At 41.6% G+C, this 21,637-nt stretch overlaps 1 protein-coding gene across 1 annotated transcript in view; it reads right to left on the reverse strand.

The window, feature by feature from the left end:
* The window catches only part of MYLK4 (myosin light chain kinase family member 4), a 32,513-nt gene extending 11,664 nt beyond the window's left edge, over positions 1 to 20,849 (reverse strand). The window contains exons 1-8 of the mRNA XM_081918207.1: positions 19,917 to 20,849; positions 8,623 to 8,689; positions 7,205 to 7,643; positions 6,221 to 6,495; positions 4,504 to 4,609; positions 3,514 to 3,607; positions 2,482 to 2,591; positions 359 to 500 (exon numbers count right to left, since the gene is read on the reverse strand). Of these exons, the coding sequence (XP_081774333.1) occupies positions 359 to 500; positions 2,482 to 2,591; positions 3,514 to 3,607; positions 4,504 to 4,609; positions 6,221 to 6,495; positions 7,205 to 7,643; positions 8,623 to 8,689; positions 19,917 to 20,564 (1,881 nt within the window). The 5' untranslated portion in view covers positions 20,565 to 20,849. The remainder of the gene's footprint in view (positions 1 to 358; positions 501 to 2,481; positions 2,592 to 3,513; positions 3,608 to 4,503; positions 4,610 to 6,220; positions 6,496 to 7,204; positions 7,644 to 8,622; positions 8,690 to 19,916) is intronic.
* Positions 20,850 to 21,637: the final 788 nt, after the last annotated feature.

The following is a 21,637-nucleotide window of genomic DNA, read 5'->3' on the forward strand; positions in this document are numbered from 1 at the left end:
GGGAAGACTTAAAGATTAAATGCATCTGGGCTGTCAGGAGACAAATTGCTTGAATCCTTTTTTTTTATATGGTGATGCTCTCAAATGTCACAACCTCAGCTGAAATCGGAATGAACTTGCTTTAAGGATCGCTATGTCAGATGTGTGATTTGAGTCTTCAGACACCCACCTCTGACTCCATTATTGCTGAAAGCAGAATATAGTGCAGTCGTTCGTTAAGTGACCACAAAAATAAGTCTGAGAGAATCAACTGCAGGTATAACACTGAAATCCAACAGCTTTTAGCCAAGCGAGTGTGCCTCAAGGGAGGAAAATTGATGCCTTTAATCTCATGGGTAGTGTAATCAATGCACTGTACCTTCAAGTCTAAATGGAGGATATACATCTGGTGCATGTACTGAACCCCTTCACAGATCTGCTTTATGAACAAGATGGTATCTATCTCTGACAAATTGCAGTTCTCGTCAATAATTCGATCAAACAGTTCTCCTCCCTCCACACTGGAAAAAAGAGAGAATTCAAGATTCACATTACTGGAGAGACCCATAATCAAGGGTGTGTGTATTACACACACACACACACACACACACACACACACACTTTTTATTTAAATAAAGAAACTCAATGCAGCCAACTGAAGGCAACCAACCACGCCCTGCCCCCCAAATCTCTCTCACCACCAATGAAAACTAATAAATGACTAGAAAGAGAATATACCCATGTGGCGCTGACACAAAAACCTTGCACATACACTATGTAAAAGAATGAATGTCTACCAACAGCTTCTCACTCTCACTCTCCCCACCTTTCTTCTCCCCCAACTTTATAATATTAGTGTCTCACTTCAAATATGACTCATCTGTAGAAAGGATTCTATGAATGGAAAGCTGAGGCGCTTTATGTGGTTTGGAGACCCTAAAGGTAAAGGTAAAGGGACCCCTGACCATTAAAACAGTCACAGACGACTCTAGGGTTGTGACGCTCATCTTGCTTTATTGGCCGAGGGAGCCGGAGTACAGCTTCCGGGTCATGTGGCCAGCATGACTAAGCCGCTTCTGGCGAAACCAGAGCAGCGCACAGAAACGCCGTTTACCTTCCCGCCAGAGCGGTACCTATTTATCTACTTGCACTTTGCTGTGCTTTTGAACTGCTAGGTGGGCAGGAGCAGGGACCGAGCAACGGGAGCTCACCCAGTCGCAGGGATTCGAATTGCCGACCTTCTGATCGGCAAGCCCTAGGCTCAATAGTTTAGACCACAGCTCCACCCGCATCCCATAGGTGACCCTAGAAAATCCTTAATAAAAACACTTTTTTAAAAAGAATAAGAAAATAAAAAATAATTACAAAAGTACATTTCAGGATTTGGTTTTCCCATGATTTAGATTGCATCCCACCCTTCCCCCACAAAAACATGAGAACACAATGCCATTGGGAGAAGCTTTCACCCAACATAGGAAGGGGTCTTGGTGGGTAGTGCTACCCCTGGCGCTGATGTGTGTACCCATTGTACATGCAGATATACGTGCAAAGAGGTCCTCCATGCCAGTCCGAATTCCCCTCCTATGGAGAAGCTCTATGTACATACATCTACACATACAGAGAGTGTGTGCGTGTGTGTGTGTGTGCGTGTGTGTGTGTGTGTGTGTGAGAGAGAGAGAGAGAGAGAGAGAGAGAGATACAGTGGTACCTTGGTCCTCAAATGTCTTGGTTCCCAAACGCCGAAAACCCAGAAGTGTTCCAGTTTTCAAACGTTTTTCGGAAGCCGAACGTCCAATGTGGTTGTCGACTATTGTTTCCGGGGCACCTGCACCAATCAGAAGCTGCGCCTTTTCGAACATTTCAGAAGTCAAACGGACTTCTGAAATGGATTAAGTTTGGCACTTTTGTTTTTGCTATTTATTTTGCGTTTTTAAGGCTTTTTTGGTTTTTTTTTTTTTTTTTTTTTACTGTGTGGGAACCCAGTTCAGCTACTGATTGATTGTGTGAATGTGGAAATGGATAAAAGCCCCCCTTCCAAACATCAGTGCAGGTAAGAATTATTAATTTTTAACATCTGTCTTATTTATTTTATAGGACAGTACATTGATTATTGCTTTCATTTTATGGATCAATGGTCTCATTAGTAAAATTCATGTTGAATTGCTGTCTTAGGGGTTGTTTTTAAAAGTCTGGAATGGATTAAGTTTGAGAACCAAGGTACCACTGTATGCATGGTAGTGCATAGAGAGAGGTTCAACCCTTCCCTCTCACAGTGGCTACAGTTAAAACAACCAACCCAACTGTGGGGTTTTTCTTTTCTTTGTTATTGTTGAATTCTAAATAAAGTTTTATTCTGAGATAAATAAAATAAAATAAAACAACCAACCCATGTCAAAATAAGGCTCAGAAATAAAAGGCCCATTTACTCTCTGTGTGTGTATGCACACGTGTGGACATAACCGAAAACCCAAGAAAAGGAAACAGAAGTAACATTCGACATACTATTCCATGACAAGAACAATGTCATTCTTTGATTCAAAAGCATCATACAGCTGAATGAGGTTCACGTGGTTCAACTGGTTCATCACATTGATCTCATTCTTTACTTCGTCCTGTGAAGAATGCAAGAACGGTGCTAAATATGATGATAAATATGGCAGAAATTGGATGCACACTTGTTGCTTGACCTCGCTGATATAGAAGAGAAGAAGAAGAAGGGTTTGGATTTGATATCCCGCCTTTCACTCCCTTTAAGGAGTCTCAAAGCGGCTAACAATCTCCTTTCCCTTCCTCCCCCACAACAAACACTCTGTGAGGTGAATGAGGCTGAGAGACTTCAAAGGAGTGTGACTAGCCCAAGGTCACCCAGCAGCTGCATGTGGAGGAGCGGGGAAGCGAACCCGGTTCACCAGATTACGAGTCCACTGCTCTTAACCACTACACCACACTGGCTATCGCTCCTTCATGCTGTTGACTTTTCATTCAAAATGTTCCTAGGTTTGTAGGACAATCGGACGGGGTATCTCCCTATTAATAGCAAAAATATATTGTAAATGTTGTCTAGTGGAAATAGCTTTAAGCTAATGGGGGCGGGGGGACAGGAGAAAGGAGCTCATGCCTAGAAATGGTAAGGATATTGTAAGAGTGTGAGAGGTGGGGAAATCCTGGTGTCTGGGGTAGGATGGATAAATCCCTCCTGAACTTGGTGTAATGGAAAGAGAGGCCAAGACTATGGCTCAGTGGCAGAAAAATTAAATACAATAAAAGAAATTAAATAATACGGCTTATTTATAACCATGGATTTACAGGGAGATCTCATTATGGGCTGTGGACACGAGTGAGCTGGGATTCAAAAGGCAATGCAAGTGGAGGAAGAAATAACTGTTCCACAGCTGTGTTCACAAGTTGTACAAACAGGAGTGTAATAAACCAAGGTATATGGGAAGCAGTAGAACAGAAGTTGCCACTTGGAAGCGGGAAAGTAATTTGCATAACAAAACCTCTGCTGTAGGCCTACACTCCAGTTGCCCTTACCTTTTCCTTGGCAGCTCTTGCTTTTATAATTTTGGCGGCTAATTTGAGACCCGTTGATTTTTCTTCACATCTATGCACCTGGCCAAATCGTCCACTAAAGAAAGGAAGAGAGGGAAATGTTGCTGGATCCAAGACCCATTGTGCTTCCTTTGAGATATGAGTATTCAAGTTTTCTATCCTCACTAGAATCTCATTATTTGAGGCAGAACAGTGTCTAGCACAGGCTTCCTCAACCTCGGCCCTCCAGATGTTTTTGGCCTACAACTCCCATGATCCCTAGCTAGCAGGACCAGCGGTCAGGGATGATGGGAATTGTAGTCTCAAAAACATCTGGAGGGCCAAGTTTGAGGAAGCCTGGTCTAGCAACTGTCCCTTATTGTGAGGTACTGCCCCACCAATCCTGCTGGACTCCTGGCTATTTCTGTCAAACCTCCTCAAATTAAGAGGAAATATACTTAAGAAAGGCACACCAATGTAAGTCTGAAGGAGGAAAATAATGATTCCTGAGAATGATTCCTGTAAGGAATGATGGACAGAATTGGAGATCAGGTAAGAATGGTTGTGAACCTTGAAAGTTGACACTGTCCCCACTAAGCTTTGAGTCAATTGATATACAGAGTGATATTCAATGTTAGCTATACTCAGAGTAGATACACTAAAATCAATGGACTTACGTGCATTCATTTCAGTGGGGCCATTCTGAATATGACTCAGTTGGATATTACCTCAGCTTTTAACCTATATATTGAAAACATGGCTAATTATACCAAATGGAAAAATAATATGCTATATAACTTAACATTTAAAACTATCAATATGTTACATTGCCTTTGTTACTGATCTTCCACACCACTTTAAATGGTTGTCCGTGTTGTTTTACTTTAGTTACCCCTATTGCCTAATCTACCATAAAACCATCCACTGCAGTGTGATATTCAACAACTTGAAGAGATTCTTCATTCTGCTAACAATACCTTCAGTTGTACTTACCCTCCCAAAACTTCACCCTTGTGGACATGGTAATAGCTATTGATCCCTGCTCTTTTAGCTGAGACAATCCGATGATCAAAGGGAGCCGCCGGTGGTGAGATATACTCTACAAATGATAAGAAATGCATGTGAAATCCTCACAAGATATGAAGAAACTGACTTATTATGCTCATTAACTACCATTTCCACGCAACAAGCAGTGTTACAATGTTCAGTACACATGCACTTTGTTTTACAAAATATTAATTCCCCCTTCTTCAGCAAGGCCTGATGGTGAGTTTCATTGACTACAATCAACACCGAACTTCACTCCGGACATGCACCAGAGTATATTTTGTATTTCAAAATTCTCACCTCTGTACTTGAATTCTAGGGAAGAATGAGGGGTTGGTGATATATAAACACAAGGCTTATGGTGTGGAAATCGGAGGCTACCTCTTCATTTGGTTAAAGCTACAAACAGCCACCACATCAACCCACCTTGTGAGTTTAGGGAGGTAAGTCCTGGGCCTGTTTTTGTAAGTCAGGTACCGTATTTTTCGCTCTATAGGACGCACTTTTCCTCTTCCAAAAATTAAGGAGAAATGTGTGTGCGTCCTATGAAGCGAATGCAGGCTCCTTGGCTTCAGCGATAGCAACGCGAAGCCTCTGAAGCGCAGAGGGAGCGCTGCCTCCGTGCTCCGGAGGCTTCACGTTGCTTTCACTGAAGCCTGGAGAGCGAGAGGGGTCAGTGCTCACCAACCCGTCTCGCTCTCCAGGCTTCAGGGATAGCTGCTTCAGGGATAGCTCAGATGCTATCCCAGGCATCAGGGATAGCAGAAGACTCTCCTGGCTTCAGCAGAGAGGGAGAGCTGCACAGCGCCCCTTCAGCCAAGCAGGAGCAGAAATGGAAGGGGCTTCATTTCTCCTGCCGCTTCGCTGAAGGGGCGCTGAGCAGAGAGGGGGAGATTTATTTTTTCTTGTTCTCCCCCTCTAAAACAAGTTGCGTCCTATGGTCTGGTGCGTCCTATAGAGCGAAAAATATGGTACTTACTAAAAGCCATTTGTGTAAATAACAATACATGAAAGCATTTCCATTTGCCCCAGAAAGTATAATCTTTTCAGTTTGCGTTAAGAGGCTCCTAAGAACTGGATTTATCAGGAATCTGGAATCCAAGTCATGGGACCATCTTTGAGCAAGCTGGGCAGCTATCAAGTTCTCTGTGAATAATTCAAAAGAGCCTCGTGGGTATAAAGATACAACAACAAGGTGATATCTTTCCAGTGGCTTTCCGTGGATTCTTACATCACCACTTTTAAAAAGAATTAAATAAAGGGTAGTATTGCAAGGGTTTCTCACCCCATGACGAATTTTTCCTGTAAAAAAAGAATCTTGTGAACTTCCTGAGGACTGTGCCTTAACTTCACAAAATAAAAAAACAAAATGAAGACTCACATTTTGCAAAAGCCTCTAGCCCTGTTAGTTGGTACAAAACAACCACAACCCCCAATGAACAAGTCGCCATGGGGCTTCAGAATCGACTCCACAGAAAGCTTTTGAACTTCCCCATTCTCAAAACGGATTGTCAGCTGGTGTGAATTAACAAAATAACACCCCTGAAGTTTCATGCAAGCTCTATTAACTCCTGGGAAGTGAATTAAAGATGCAAGGTACACTCCATTTTGCTTGGCATCATCACCATGCATATCTATGTTGTTTTTTTAAGCCAGGTTGTACCAATTGTAATACTGTCTCCTATTGAAGCTTCTTGCTTATCTTCAGTCTTCTTGGGTGTGGAATCAGATCCATTTGTTTTCCCAGGCAAGGCAGGCTGTGCCTCTTTCGGCTTCGTCGCTCCTTTGGGTTTCTGTCCATCCTTAGCATCATTCGCTGCATCTACCCTGCTCTTTTTGCTCTCCTCTTTGGTAAGACCAAAGTCATTCACACGACGCTTACTGCTGCCATTCTGCTCATCTTTTGGAGGGAATGAGGCCTTTTCACTGACCTTATGCCTACAGGATGAGGGATACAGATTATTCTAATGGCATCGTGAGAGTGGAGTTGGAATGAAGCAAAAAAATATAGGTTAAAACAAAACAATGTAAGGAGCTCGTTACTTTTTTTAGTGTTTGCGTTTCATGCCTAAACAATATGCATATGGTAAACAAAATGCATACGATAAAGTAACTGCAGAAAAAGCAGTTGGTGTCTTCACCATTTTATACTTTATTGATCTCTGCAAACTTCAGAGCAGACCAGAGCAGATCACAAAGAACACACATACTAAGGTCTATATATTTTGGATACAGAGATATTAAACATCACTAGATAGGCAAGGGAAGAATATTCAAATATTAATTTTCAATGGGAGTGTATTGGAACAATCAGTAACTATCATTACCAGTTGTAAAAACTCACATTGTCAACATTTTAAAATGATATGCTTTTATTTGTAATAGTACTATGTTTGTATGTTATACTATCAATAAATAAAACAAAGCAACATTTCAATCATTATTGGTTGCTAGTGGAGCTCTGTCATTTCACCATCTCCAAACCAATATGTTCGTCTGTTTTGCCAAGCATGACAGATTTTTAAAATGCAAATTCAGTGTTGTATGTGACCTTTGCATAAATCACACCAAGCCCCACTCTTCATGCATGCAATAATCTTTAATAGGTAACTGCATGATATTTGAGGAATTATCATATAAAACCTACCTGACATCTTGACTCTGGCTTTTTGATGGACTGCTGAGATCTTCTGCTGTATCTTCACCTGGGGATGTAGTTTCTGGTACTTCTGTTTCTTCATCTCTGCTAGTATCTGTTCCTTCAGCATCTTTTCCTGCTTTCTCTGGGCTTTCTTCAGACCTCTGATGCTTTTTTACAACTCCCAAAGCATCACTCTTTGTATCGTCGCTACTCGGTTTTTTACAAACGGCCTTCGCTTCTGCCAGTTTTTTCCCTGTTGTCTTCGGGAGCGAGCCTTTCCAATTTTTGCTATGGCTGTCCTCTGCCTTCTCCTTTGACTCATGAGTAAGAGGTTTAAGGGAAGTTCTCTGAACAAAAAGAGCACTTGCCTTCTCAGTATTCTCCTTGTTGAGTTTATGGACCTTTTCTGTGTGGGAAAACGATTCTGGGCTCCCATCAGATTCCTCTGGAACCAAACAGAAAACAGCAGCCATTTGAATTAAAGAAGAACATGTATTGATGGCAGCATTTCAGTTGTTTTGGGGGGAAGTTATTTGTTTCTCCCTCTTTCCTCCCTTTATTCTACCCTGATACAAAAGGTAACCCAAGATATTCCATGTACTGGAACAAAAGAACAAAACAACACCTCAAAAAATCCTGCAAGTTGAGTCAACAAGTATAGTTTGCAGTATGTATAGTTTGGTCTGAAATATTTCTGTTTGAGAAATCTTCTAATTCAGGGGGCAGCAAACTTTTTTCGCAGGGAGCCAGTCCACTGTGCCTCAGACCTTGGGGGGGGTTATATTTTTTGGGGGGGGGGAATGAACAAATTCCTATGCCCCACAAATAACCCAGAGATGCATCTTAAATAAAAGGACACATTCTACTCATGTAAAAACATGCTGATTCCCAGACCGTCTGCGGGCCAGATTTAGAAGGCAATTGGGCCGGATCCAGGCCCTGGGCCTTAGTTTGCCTACCCATGTTCTAATTGGTTGGCTGACATACAGTGGTACCTCGGGTTATAAACTTAATTCATTCCGGAGGTCCGTTCTTAACCCGAAACCATTCTTAACCTGAGGTATGCTTTTGCTAATGGGGCCTCCTGCTGCTGCCCGATTTCCATTCTCCTCCTGGGGCAAAGTTTGCAACCTGAGGTACTACTTCCGGGTTAGCGGAGTTTGTAACCCAAAGCGTTTGTAACCCGAGGTACCACTGTATTTACAGGAATAAGTTTAGGCTTATAAGAGTAAAACAAGCTAGTCTAGAGGTGTAGACTTGGCACAGGTCCCATGGGCAAGAGGCGAAGGTTGAGAAATTTCACCTCAGAATGCCCTGCAGTGCTAAAGCCGCTTTCCCCTTTGACAAGCCTAGTCCCTCTTCTCTAGGGCACAAGGCTAGGCATAGAAAGGTATTGTCATTATGTTTAGAAGACAAAAACTAACCTGAGGAATCTGGTGGTTTCTTCTTCTTTATCAATTTTGTTCCCTTTCCGGCTAGATATGATCTTTCCTAAGGGGAAAGGAGCAAGCAAACACATTAGACCTTTAATTCGTAATACACTTCCTTTGCGCCTTCTCTTCTGTAAGCCACATATTTTTCCACAACTTCTAATCAAATCCAACTCTGGCAACACCTCTAATTACTTCCCATGGCCACTACCTGCAACTGGAACATGCCTATTTGAACAGACTTTAGGGAAGGCAGCTGTCGTCCTGCACTTCCAAACAATAACATTGGCTTATTTGATGGGAAGGTATGCAAAAGCTCCCATGAGCTGGCCATTTGTGGTTTAAGTGTGGTCAAGGTTCTTACCATAGATTTTGCTCAGACAAAGATTTTTGTCTGAAATTCTCAAAGGAATGTCTGTTATGGGAAAGCCTCTGGAATTTGGTGCCTTTGTTCCAAATTGGACAATTATGCGATATGTAATGTTGCCATTTTTGCTCCAACACTACTCACACATAGACACAAATCAGAAATAAATTCTAATAATAATAATAATAATAATAATAATAATAATAATGAAGAAAAATAAGAAGAAGCTGTTTTGGGGCCAGTTATATGCTTATTTGTTTTGATTATCAGACTGGCCAATGATTCTCCCCTCCCAATTGCTAGCTGTACATTTTAAACTCGTACTTTTTAGTATTTAGTGATGACCAACCGTTATAAATGGAGTTGAACTGAATTCTGTGCAAACTTTGAAGTAGGCTATTTACATAAAATACCATTGTTAAAGGTCCTCACTGCTCAGAGAGTTAATGCTAGATAGCTTATTATTTCAAAACAATGTATGGTGGTTCCCTCACTGCGAGAAACGAAGTTACAGGGAACCAGGCAGAGGGCCTTCTTGGTAGTGGCTCCCACCCTGTGGAAGGGTTCCCATCAGATGTCAAAGAAATAAACAACTATCTGACTTTTAGAAGACATCTGAAGGCAGCCCTCTTTAGGGAAGTTTATAATGTTTGAAGTTTTATTCTGTTTTTAATGTTCTGTTGAAAGTCGCCCAGAGTGGCTGGGGAAACCCAATCAGATGGACAGGGTAGAAATAATAAATTGTGGTTGTTGTTGTTATTCCATCCTTATTCATCTTTCTTGTCATTTTGATTCTCTGCCTCTCCTTCTCCATGTCTTCACAGTCCCCTTGCTTCTCTTCCCCATTTCTACTAACAATTTCCTTAGGAAATTGACTTAAAAATCTATAACTGCCCCTTGGTCCTCAACAGTTAGAATATCCATGAATTAGGGAAGGAAGGATATGTCAATTTTGGTTCTCTGCTTCTCATTTCCTAATATTAATTTCTCCAAATTTCCGCAGCAATTTGTGATTTAAAAAAATCCTCTTTAAAATTCTTCAGCATTTTGTATGTGGCTATGATTAATTAATACACACATTTTTGCAAACAATTTGTCCTAATGTAATGCATCTTGTGTTACTTTTGTTAATGTAGTCATATTTATGCACACTTTAACCTAATATATGCATTGTTGTAAACTTTATCTGGTTGGAGAACTGCACCGAAAAATTCAGATAAATGCGAATTTTGAAGGATGAATGTGTTTCCGTTCTCGTATTTCTTAGGAAAGTGTGAATTTGATAATTTGTGAACTTAACTAAATTTCTCCTCCATCCCTACCATGAACATTCTGCATATTACAACCACTTAGCTAAGGCACTAAGGTTTATTTTACAAGTGAAACGTATATCACTGAAATTAATAGCCAACGGGAAAGAAGTTCAGAGTTTATCATTAGCTTTCTTCAGTTTGCCAAGCATAGTCTTGTTATCTGATTTTAATCTGTTATGTGCTGATCACTGAGATGCATTAGAAAACAATGGTGCTGAAACAAGCCAGTATGATTTGCTACCATAAAATTATGTTGGCACATTCACGGGAGTTCTGAGTATGTGCTACACCCTGCCTGGTACAACTTCTCCGTAGTCTACAATGCTACAGTGACATCTAGAGGAAGCTTTTACGAATATACTGCTCACAGAAAAATAAGAACTGCCTCTCAGGATCAGTCCCAAGTCCACTGTGATCTGCATTCAGTTTTCAGAAATGTTAACCAAATGTTGTCTAGTAAAATAGCCCCTGTTGCCTTTCCACCCACCCGACCCCCAGCATCTGATTACCCAAGATCCACTACCAACTGTTATGGCTGCCAAATATTAAATGATTATGGGCTGTATCTGTGACAGCCCCCTCTCAGCCACCCTGGGTCCTATGCCACCAGGGAAAATGAGATCCATCCACAACAGAGCATACCGCTCTGTCTGCGCACCTTTTCCCCTGCTCAAGACATTATTGCCACCTCTTGAGAGTCCCATGGACTGCAAGAAGATCAAACCTCTCCATTCTTAAGGAAACCAGCCCTGAGTGCTCACTGGAAGGACAGATCCTGAAGCTGAGGCTCCAATACTTTGGCCACCTCATGAGAAGAGAAGACTCCCTGGAAAAGACCCTGATGTTGGGAAAGATGGAGGGCACAAGGAGAAGGGGATGACAGAGGAACAGATGGTTGGAGAGTGTTCTCGAAGCTACCAGCATGAGTCTGACCAAACTGTGGGAGGCAGTGGAAGACAGGAGTGCCTGGCGTGCTCTGGTCCATGGGGTCACGAAGAGTCGGACACGACTAAACAACTAAACAACAACCCTTTATCAATCAACCGAAAAACTTCCCTATTGTTTCCATGAAGCCCCTTGAGGTAGAATGGTTTATGGCTCATAGGCATGGAGGTGTTTCAAATAAGATAATATTACAACAGGGTTATGAAAGATAATCTGCAACCACACTTTGATCCAAAGGGTTTGAGGAGTTTTCCATTTTTCCTCTGTGTTTGAGTATTACATTTAGGCCTATCTCTTCCCAACTGCAGTTGAAGTGGCAAATCTATGTCTGAGAATACCACTTCAGACTTCAGGTGGGGGCTTTCATGGCAGACTCAACTCCCCAACAAAACAAAAACCACATCCTTGTGCATAGAAAAATAGCATGTCAGGGAAAAGAATGGGCTAGAAACCTATTTCCTGACATTTTGTTTACTGTGTGCAAGGGATTATTTTTGCATTCATGAACATTGTACATAGAAAAATAGCATGTCAGGGAAAAGAGTAGGCTTGAAATCTATTTCCTGACATTTTGTTTACCATGTGCAAGGATTATTTTTACATTGGTACATTCACTTCCATGGTCTGAAGTGGTTCAGTCCAAAGACACAGGTTCCCCAACTCAGCTGCTGTTTGGCTCCTTGCTCTAACCCTGCAAAATATTTGCTTTCAATTACCACTTTCCCTCAATCAGCCAGGTCACACTTTATTTGGCAGCACTGTGGAACAGGTTGCTTTCAAGGCGAATGGGTGTTGTACCACGCTCAACAGTATCTCCTTTCTATAAGGTCTCTGGCTGCTGCTTCCAGAACATAATATTTGCCTAAAATTCTTGCTGGGGCAATGTGTTCTCTGAGCAGCCAAGTTAACTCTGTTGACACCATTTCCTATCCAGAATGCCTTAGTCTGACCTGGTACTTGGATGAGATTGTTTGAAAGAAATATGTGCTGAAAAAGGCAGGAATTAGACACGAAGGCGTCATTAGGCATAAATATCGTGCTTTTAGTAGCAATTTGAAATTCGTTCCAAAATTAACTTGGAGTTTTTATGAACACCTGACTTCACTGAATTCCTTCTTTATACACCACCAGGATGAACCTGGCAATGTTTCTGATACTCAACCTTCTTTTTTCTTTCTTTATTCACCTAATAAAACCCTTTGATTTTCTTCCCACTGCCAGAAGCACTATAATGAACATTTCATGAAGTTGCCTCCACCTCCCAGCCTTTATCATCCCATCAGGTTAAATCGGGTGCCAAAACTGAACTGTTCTGTGGCTTCAGTTCAATTGCACTTAACAGGTCATAATATATAGAAATTTGCATCTGCAAATACTACATTGCCTGTACATGAGTGTTTATATCGGGAGCTTCAGGAAATAAAAAAATAAAATAAAAATCTCTTGGAGATTTATTAGGATCAGATATCCCACTTCTGTGTCAGCCCCATTAATAGTTGTGGTTCAGTTACTTGATCTGAGTGATGATAACAAGTACTTCAGCATGCCATTCCCAGCCAAACTAACGTCATGAATCTTGATATATAAGCACCAATACAGAGTAGACATGTTTTCCCTGACAGCAACCCACGTGCAACTATACCGATGCCTCAACATATCGACTTTTTTTAGCATCAGGGCATGAGACATCACCTGAGTAAATGCCCTGGGGCTGCTGAAAGCCAACATTCCTCTTTCAGATTCCTCCCCATATTTCTTGTGACATTTGTTCCGATGTACATACTGATAGGATACAAAATCAAAGAATACCAGATAAACTTGTCAGGGATCTACATAACCTTCATGGAGTTTCTAAGGGGTTTATAAAACTTTCCTGTTTCAAATTTCCCGACAGCCTCCTACGTGTGTACCATATGGGTTCTTAAAAACCCTCATTTATGATATGAAATTCCTCTAGCTGCTGTTCTCCTGCAACACCACAGCACAAAGCAAGACAAAGAGTAGCACAAGGCGTCACAAAAGGAAGACACACCACACATACTGCGTCATGACTCTGCGTTCAGCAGAGAACCAGTCTTTTCACCTTGTCGTGTGTTGTTCAGGATCAACAGAACTTCCAGGATGACAACAACAGCACAAAAGGTTGGGTACCACAGATCCACCTCACTTAATTCCAGCTCTGCTGATGACTTTAAACTTGGTGACTCATATGTCACTATGTGAAGTGAGGCATTTGGAAACCTCTGGGTAGAACACTTCCACCAGGCAGAGGGCCTTCTCGGTAGTGGCACCCGCCCTGTGGAATGCCCTCCCACCAGATGTCAAAGAGAAGAACAACTACCCGACTTTTAGAAGACATCTGAAGACAGCCCTGCTCAGGGAAGCTTTTAATGTTTAACAGACCACTGTATTTTAATACTTTGTTGGAAGATGCCCAGGGTGGCTAGGGAGACCCAGCCAGATTGGCGGGGTATAAAGAATAAATTATTATTATTATTATTATCATTATTATTATTATTATTATCAGGTCAAGGATTTCTGCTTGTCAGGTGGAAACATTTCCCCTCTTCTCTTGGAGTCAATATTGTGCTAGCACAACAATTTAGTTGAATCCGGCCCTTTGTGTTTGAGGTAGCTTCCGATAATAAGAAAACTCTGTCTATGAGCTGCAATGGCTTCAGTTCTGCAGTAACCATCAACGGGTGAATATGATGATTTGAGTCAGAATTCCTCTATTTATCACCAGAAGGCACCATTCTAACAACCACGCCAGAATGTTTACTGCTAATACAATGCAAGCTGCAATTAAAATCACATTAAAAACACTACAAAGGGCCATTTTACACATGCGTGTTGATCCCTTCTTTCATTACTCAGGTCATGGCTATTAGTCCTAATAGCTATATAAAATCTGCAGGTTCAAAGACAAGATAACTCTGAGTATCAATTGCTAGGGAGGGGGAAACTTCTTCATGGCTTATTTCTGGATTTCCCAGAGTCGCCACTGTAGGAAGCAGGATGCCAGAGTCTGATCTACCAGAACTCACTTACGTTCCCATATTCACTTTGTAAAGACAACACTTTTTGTGGGATGTAAAACACAGGAGCAGTCAATGACAACATTCCTAGAGTGTACATGTTAGAACATGGGGAGGGATGTCTGTCTAGCAAGCAGGTAAACTTCATGGGGACGGACTTCCTCCGCATGTGACCAGAGGTGGGTGTGGCCTCACCTGTGCAGGTAAATGATAAAAGCACAGGGCAGGCAGCCATATCTCTCTCTCTCATCTTCTGAAGGAGCAACATGCCCTCTTGGCTCTCAGCCAAGAGAGGACAGTACTATCTTCCTATAAGATAGATTCTGAGTGTATTTTACCTTTTTTAAGCTGTCTGCCTTCTGGGATCATATTGTGAACAGAACGTGAGTAAACTCTTTTATACTTTTATAAAGACTGTGTTGTGTCTTGTATTTTAAGAGGGAACAAAGGGGAAATTACCAGAGTAATTATTATAGAGGTTCTAACGAACCTGTGCAAGCGTTACCGTTGCGAACTAAAATGGGAATGTTTATAAACTCTGCTGATATTTTGGGAACTTGTTAGCACAAATTGGATAAGGATATAATTAGTCAATATATTCTCTCCTGCACCCCTGAACATTCCCACACTTTTCAGTGCAAACAGTCACTGCATTGGTTAAAGGAGTCGTTGAGGGCTGAACCTATCAAGTTATGAATTATGCACAAATGGATCAATGAAGCCTTAGTGAGCCATTTCCGAGCAAGAGGCCACCTGTCAGGGACCGGGCAGAGAAGGAATGGTGGAGACCGCCTCCCCATCCTGACCCTTCCAGGGAAGAGAAAAACAGTATAGATTTACAACAGGGGTTTGTGGGAGGTCATAGCTCAGAGGCAGATGAGGGGGAAAGATGGGAAATTATGGGAGAGGAGTAGGCAAAGCTGGAGCAGCAGCTGACTGACACGTTGTCATTAGAAAGCACTCCAGACCTACCATCTCCCAGAACCTGGCAAGCCTTAAAAGTAGGAGAGCAAAGAGCTTGAAGGCAGAGGGCACTTAGCAGCAGTGGCGTAGCGTGGGTTGTCAGCACCCGAGGTAAGGCAAGTAATTTGCGCCCCCTAACCACTGCTTAGCAGCACCCGTAGTGGAGGTGACGACGATGATGAATGAGGAAGTGGGAGAGATGGGGGGTGGAGAGTCACTCAAGACAATGCCATTATCCAAGAGGTTGGGTTCTATAGCCCCTCTCTGTAAAGTTTGAAATAAAAAAGGATTGTAAGAAACTTTTCCTTGTCTTTGCAACTTCCTGGGCAACCAGCCGGGAGCCACTGACAGCACCCTGATACCACCTGAAGACTTGATCTTTCTCTGTAGCTTGAGCACTCTTTTCAGTTCTGGGAAACTGCTTCTAGCCAAATCACAGAGCTGAGGAAGGTGGAAGTTAACTATTCCCTTTATTTCAAAAGTTCAGCCTGGTAATACTGCTGCATCCATTGCCAAAACAGCACACACCCTCCCCAAACAGGAGGGATGTATCAGAAAACCGGGAGGGGGGGGACACATCCCAAGATTTGAAACCTATTCGTAATTTTTAAACAAAGAAACAAGCACAGCCTAAGCAAGAAGAGACCTCAACACAGTCCACTGAGTATATGGTTAGCAATAATAAATAAATAAATAAATAGTGTCTTGATGATACATGTCTCTTAAGTGCAATCCAGTTTGGAATAAGCCTCGGAGCTTTCAGTAGTTCTATAGAAAAACCACTGTTTTCCCTCCCTGTAGAGTGAATGATGATATTCTAATTGACAATTGCACTCAGAACAACAGTAAATACTGGGCCTAACATGACAGGCAGTCGCAGTGAAAGAAAGAGACAAACCCAGCTGTAATGAATTACAGCGAGTTCATTTCAATGTTTGTTCAAGAAAATCTGAATTATAGCCTGGTTTTACTTAATATGCATGTTTAACAAATCCAGCTGTGGTTTATGAGCTTGAGCCAATGATTATTTTCATGGACAGTTAGACTGATCTTGGATTCCTTTAAAATACAGTCCGGTTAGGCAAGTTTAATTTCATGCATGTACCCCCGTTTAATTTCAGAAGGAAGCACAAAGTATATTACAATGGTATGCTAAAACAATTACAATTACAATTACAACTAAAATGGCAAATCTAACAATATGGAAAAATACTGAGGAATAAAAGTGCTTTAATATTCTCCTTGGAAGTTGATAGTCATGGTGTTAAGGGAGCCCAGAGATATGCTGCTGGGAGGCTGCCCTCAAAACATTTACTGATAAAAGTTCATTTTGCTGTGAATGAAATGTTCGAGGTCTGGATCATAAGGTATGAATTCTTAGGGTTATTTTAACCATTATTTTTCCCAACACAAGTATTAATTACCGTGCTTGGGAAAGTATGGACATTATAATTTTGGGGATCTGATATATCCCCTTTCACTACTGGCTATTTTTTTTTATTAAAAAAACAAACTCTGGTACCTGGAGAAAGGGGGGAAAGACTTTATTTTACAACAAAAGTGGTAAAACCAATGTGTCAGGAGATAGAATTCTTTCAAGAAACAGGTGTAGGTGTGTGTGATGAATTCAGTGGATGTTACAGGCTTCTAAACAAATGCACAGATTATTTTCAGGGAGCCCCAGTTGAAATAAGATGGTGTGCAGAGAGTGTTAGTCAATTTCAGCAGCTCATAAAGTCAACTGTGTGAGATGACCTCATTCATATAGACAATCTGAATGTCCTTATGCAAAAGAAGCTGAGAAAAAGGAATTTTGGCTAATTTTAACATAGGCACTTCCAGTCTATTCTGACTCATCTTGTTCTTTGAATGACTCTGACGTATAACACAATACAATACAGTACAGTGGTATCTTGGGTTACAGACGCTTCAAGTTACAGACGTTTCAGGTTACAGACTCCGCTAACCCAGAAATAGTACCTCGGGTTAAGAACTTCACTTCAGGATAAGAACAGAAATTGCGCGGTGGCAGCAGGAGGCCCCATTCAGAGGTGGAATATGGCCCCATTCAGACTAAAACACTACTTATGCTTTCCACTGTGTCACGATCTTGCCCATTTGGACTTCTTTAGACACACATCTGCGCAACTAACAGCATTGTTTACCCAGAAGGACTGAAATCTTGAGCAGGCTTTTCCAGATACAGCCTTTCGCCACGTAATATTTACCGAAATAAATCAGACTTAGAATTCATGGTTCACAGTAACATTAGGTGCAATCCGTTCAAGTTTAGCACTTTTATGGCTCCTTGACTGCACATATGCATCTCTTTGTCTCTTGTTTAAATCTGTGGGACTTTATCCCAAATTGATGCTGTTCAAATAACAGCAGATCTGACCAATATACAACCTAAATGTTGATTAAAATGTATTTGCATCCTGCAATGGATTCATTTTGATACTCCGAAACAGCTTGTATACGTATGCTTCCTATGGTTTCATTCACTTACACAACACATTGGTTTTCCATTAGGTTATCACTATTTTAAAACGGTGCTTGCAAGGTAATCTAGATTATATGGGGAAACCTTGGCCTGAAAGACTGAAAGGAAATATTTCACAAGATGCTGTCCTTCTGCTGCCCAGACTCCCTTGGCCCTTATTGAATTACATGTGTTTACTCTAGCCAGGCGTTATCCAACAAGGAAGTGGGGCTGTTTAAGGATAATGCTTTTGCAAAGCCCCTGAATGCAGCAGTGAAAAGTCTTAAAGTTAGATGAACTAGTTAATAAGTCAATGAGTATAGAGAAATGACTAGTATTGTGAGCTGGACACTATGAAGCCCCTGGTTCAAATCCTGTCTCGGCTAGAGGCTGACTACGAAGGCAAGACACTATTGTCTAAGCTTCATGGTCAATATGGAGATAATAATGCAGGCCTCACTTACAGGGATGTTGTATTGATCACTGAGATAATGCACACTGAACACTTTGAATGTTCTGTAGAAATTATGATTATTACTTATGAACTGAAGCAGTTCCGTTCCAGTCATATTAGCTGTTATGCACTGAGTTGAATAGGATCCAAAATGCAGCAGTCTGATTGGTCTGCAGGAGCCACCTAGTCCAGCTCCAGGTGGAAGTGAATCCACAACCTGATTGGCCTACAGGAGAATCCAGGAATTAGCCGATCACATGCAGCTCATTGTGTATATAAAGCAGATATTGTGGGGGAACTTCCATTGCTCCTCACCACTATGAGCTGAATAAAGAGCATGAAATCCACTCTCGACTCCGAGTATATTTCATTAGCAATGGACTTAGGGACCAGTTTGTAAAACTCCATTTTTTCCTATCACATTTCAAAATCTCTGTGCCAATGAAGTAGATCCAAAAAAGGACTGAAAGGGTTGGGTTCATTTCTAATAATGGAACTGATTTAGAATTGAATGGTTTGTGTGGAAGAGGACATCCGCCTGCCACTAGTTAATAGCCAGGTTCTCCTATAATACTTAACTATGGTCTAATGGTTAATCTTCACTGTGGTTTGCAAAAACAAGCCAGCATCGTAAACTTGGGTTTGATATTAGTTTGTTTCTACCATAGTTGAATGAATCGTAGTTTGTTTAGATGGAACTGCAAGCTACGGTTAATCTAAAATGGAAGTGAAAGCACCCAAACTGCCCTTGTGACTGCTCTGAAGGACTAGGGTGTTCAGGGGTTACCCAGGTTCACTCCTGCAATGCTAAACTATGGTTTAGTGTTACATCTAAAGTAGTTCAATATCTACACCCATGCCTATCCTGAAATAACTTGTTACATGTGCAGCGTTCCTTTTATATTTTACAAAAAAACCCGTAACCTGCAGCAAAGGTGTTCAGGGAACTGAAAATGTAAAGTTCTACTGAATGAAAGTGCCAAATACCTTTAATTAAATATTAAGAAGTGCCACTTTGTTTGGGTTTTTTTAAATATATCATGGCACACAGAATCTGCAGGGAGGTACTTTATATTACCGTAATTTACGTTCATAAAGCACTTTTCCAAACAACCAGAGTCTCAGAAATAAATTCTGACATTTTGTTAGAAACAGGTTGTGCTGAAATAATAACTGAGAATAACGAGATTGGGATTTCTCCCCTATTTGTGGTTTCTAGAATGGGCATACTGTTACCCAAACATTAAGACAAAGCTGCATGTGCCATTATTATGGTGTGATTTTGCATTGCTCACAATGCTCAAAATTAGGAGCTTTTAAAAAATAAAAATAAAATCCAAACCTGAATGACTTGTTACAGTAAACAAGGGGTTGGATCCAGGGCTGCCTGGAGCAGAACTTCGCTAAAAATATAGATAGAGCCCTGGATGGAAAATTTCTCCCTTCTATCTGCAGGCACCTGCACCTTCCCAAACGGCTTTGAAGGGTTGAGGTTGAACCCTCCGGAACGCTGGAGGTGGTGCTGGGAGTTGCAGCGTGGAAAGGAAATCTCTGGATACCCCCTCCCCTCCCTTCCTCTCATGAGGAGCCTCAGCTGGATCTGAGTCACAAATGGAAGGAACCTTTCCTGTATCAGAAGATCTGGATCTAGCCCAAAACAACTTCCACTGAGCACAAAGGAGGGAAAGGGGGAAAGCACATTAGGCTCTTAAATAGCTGGGCTCACCTTTTCATTCCATTTGCTGAACAGCGCATCCTTTTTGTCCGAGAATGTCTGCATCCTGAAAAGGTTTCCCGGTCTATCTTTCCGCAGGTAGCCACCGACTCTAAGGAGCTTATGAGGGACCTCATTTCTGCGGATGAGGTCTGTGATGGTAGAAGTCTTCAGTTTTTCTACCAAACAGCCAAGGAGTTGCTGGACTCCCAGGACCAATTGCTCAAGCCCATCTAACCTTTTGGCTTGTTGCTCGGCGCTTCTGTTCATGTCGGCAAGCTTCTTGTGAATTTCTAGGCATAATGTTGTGACATCAGAACCATTCGGCTTCTCAGGTGTTATGGCAGATGGTCGGAGTCCAGAGTCCCTTCCTTTTTCCTTTAAGAGCGCCATGTTCTTTTCCATACAGCAGATTTCCTGCGAAAAGTAATCCAACTTCTGAAGGACATTGTCTTGCCCAGTCAACAACCTGCTTATTTTCTGATCCAAGGAAGCAATATCCAGCCCACTCATTTGTTCAGGGGGGCTGACATCCTTGCTTGAAATTTGGGGAGCAGGTGAGTCTTCCTCTTCAGTAGAAGGTCGCTGGTTTTGTAAAGCATTCGGGTCAAATATTTTGGCCAAGGAGTTTACCACTGACTTTTTGTTGGAGGCGGTCATTCTGACTATTTACACAGACGCATAGATGATATCAATGAAAATAACATATTCAGAGGGCTTGGCAGCCAGTTTCCTGAGGGACATAAGCCTGGTGCTTGTCAGAACATCGGGCTCAATCCACTTAGATTTCTGCAAGTTAGGTATCGAAGAAGAGCAGTCCACTCTCGACTTTTTTTTAGAAAGCGCAGTAAAATAATGAAGTTCCAGGCAGACATTTGCTGAGCATCTAAATGCACTTGCCGTCAGTGACGTCAGTCTTTGGGGAGGGCAGAAGAACTATTTGCACCCAAGTGGAAATGGACACCATAAAGGCTACAAGACATCTGAGAAGTCCAGGGATGCCAAAGACCCTTTGGCAGCAGCAACACGGCTGCTTGTGAAAGATATGAATCTGGTATCCAATTGGATCCCTGAGCTGAACAAAATAAGAGCCGCGCTAAAGGGGAAGCTAAATTTGGGTGCTTGGAATTTTTACAGCTTAATGCTAATTGTTTGGATTAGAGTGCCAGTTGCTTTGCAGAAATTCTTTGTACACAGATTTATTTATTTTTAATAATGCTGTGCACAGATAGTTTAGAAAATTTATAACTCTGCTAGAGGTGCATTAGTTTCCCCCTCCCCCCTACTGACAACAACCAAGTTAACATAGTAGGAAAACATTATTTGCTATTATTTTCTATCCCGGCTGCTAGCAAAGTAAGAATTGCACAGAGCAAGCGCATTATTATTATTTTTGCAACAAACATAATTACTGTATAATGGCAGCAGTTGCAGGAATCGTTTTGGTTCCTCCTACTTAAGCAGCTAGCATTCTTTCATAGCTTTAGCCATGATGAGAAAGGGAGGGTATGGCTTTTTAAAAAGCAGCCATTCTCCCCACAACCATAGTTTAAATCTGTCAAGTATAAAATAACCACGTTCATCTACACAAATCATTTCCATGCCCTGTATAACCCAAAAGGTAAATATAGAAACTCAAGCGATGACTTGCCTGGGCTCTGATCCAAAACTCTGTGCATCCTCTGAGGTGCACATAAATCTCCTGGGTGAGTCGCCTTCCCCTTAACTACAAA

Source organism: Podarcis melisellensis, assembly GCF_964234715.1.
Source record: "Podarcis melisellensis genome assembly, chromosome: 7".
Classification (NCBI taxonomy): domain Eukaryota; kingdom Metazoa; phylum Chordata; class Lepidosauria; order Squamata; family Lacertidae; genus Podarcis; species Podarcis melisellensis.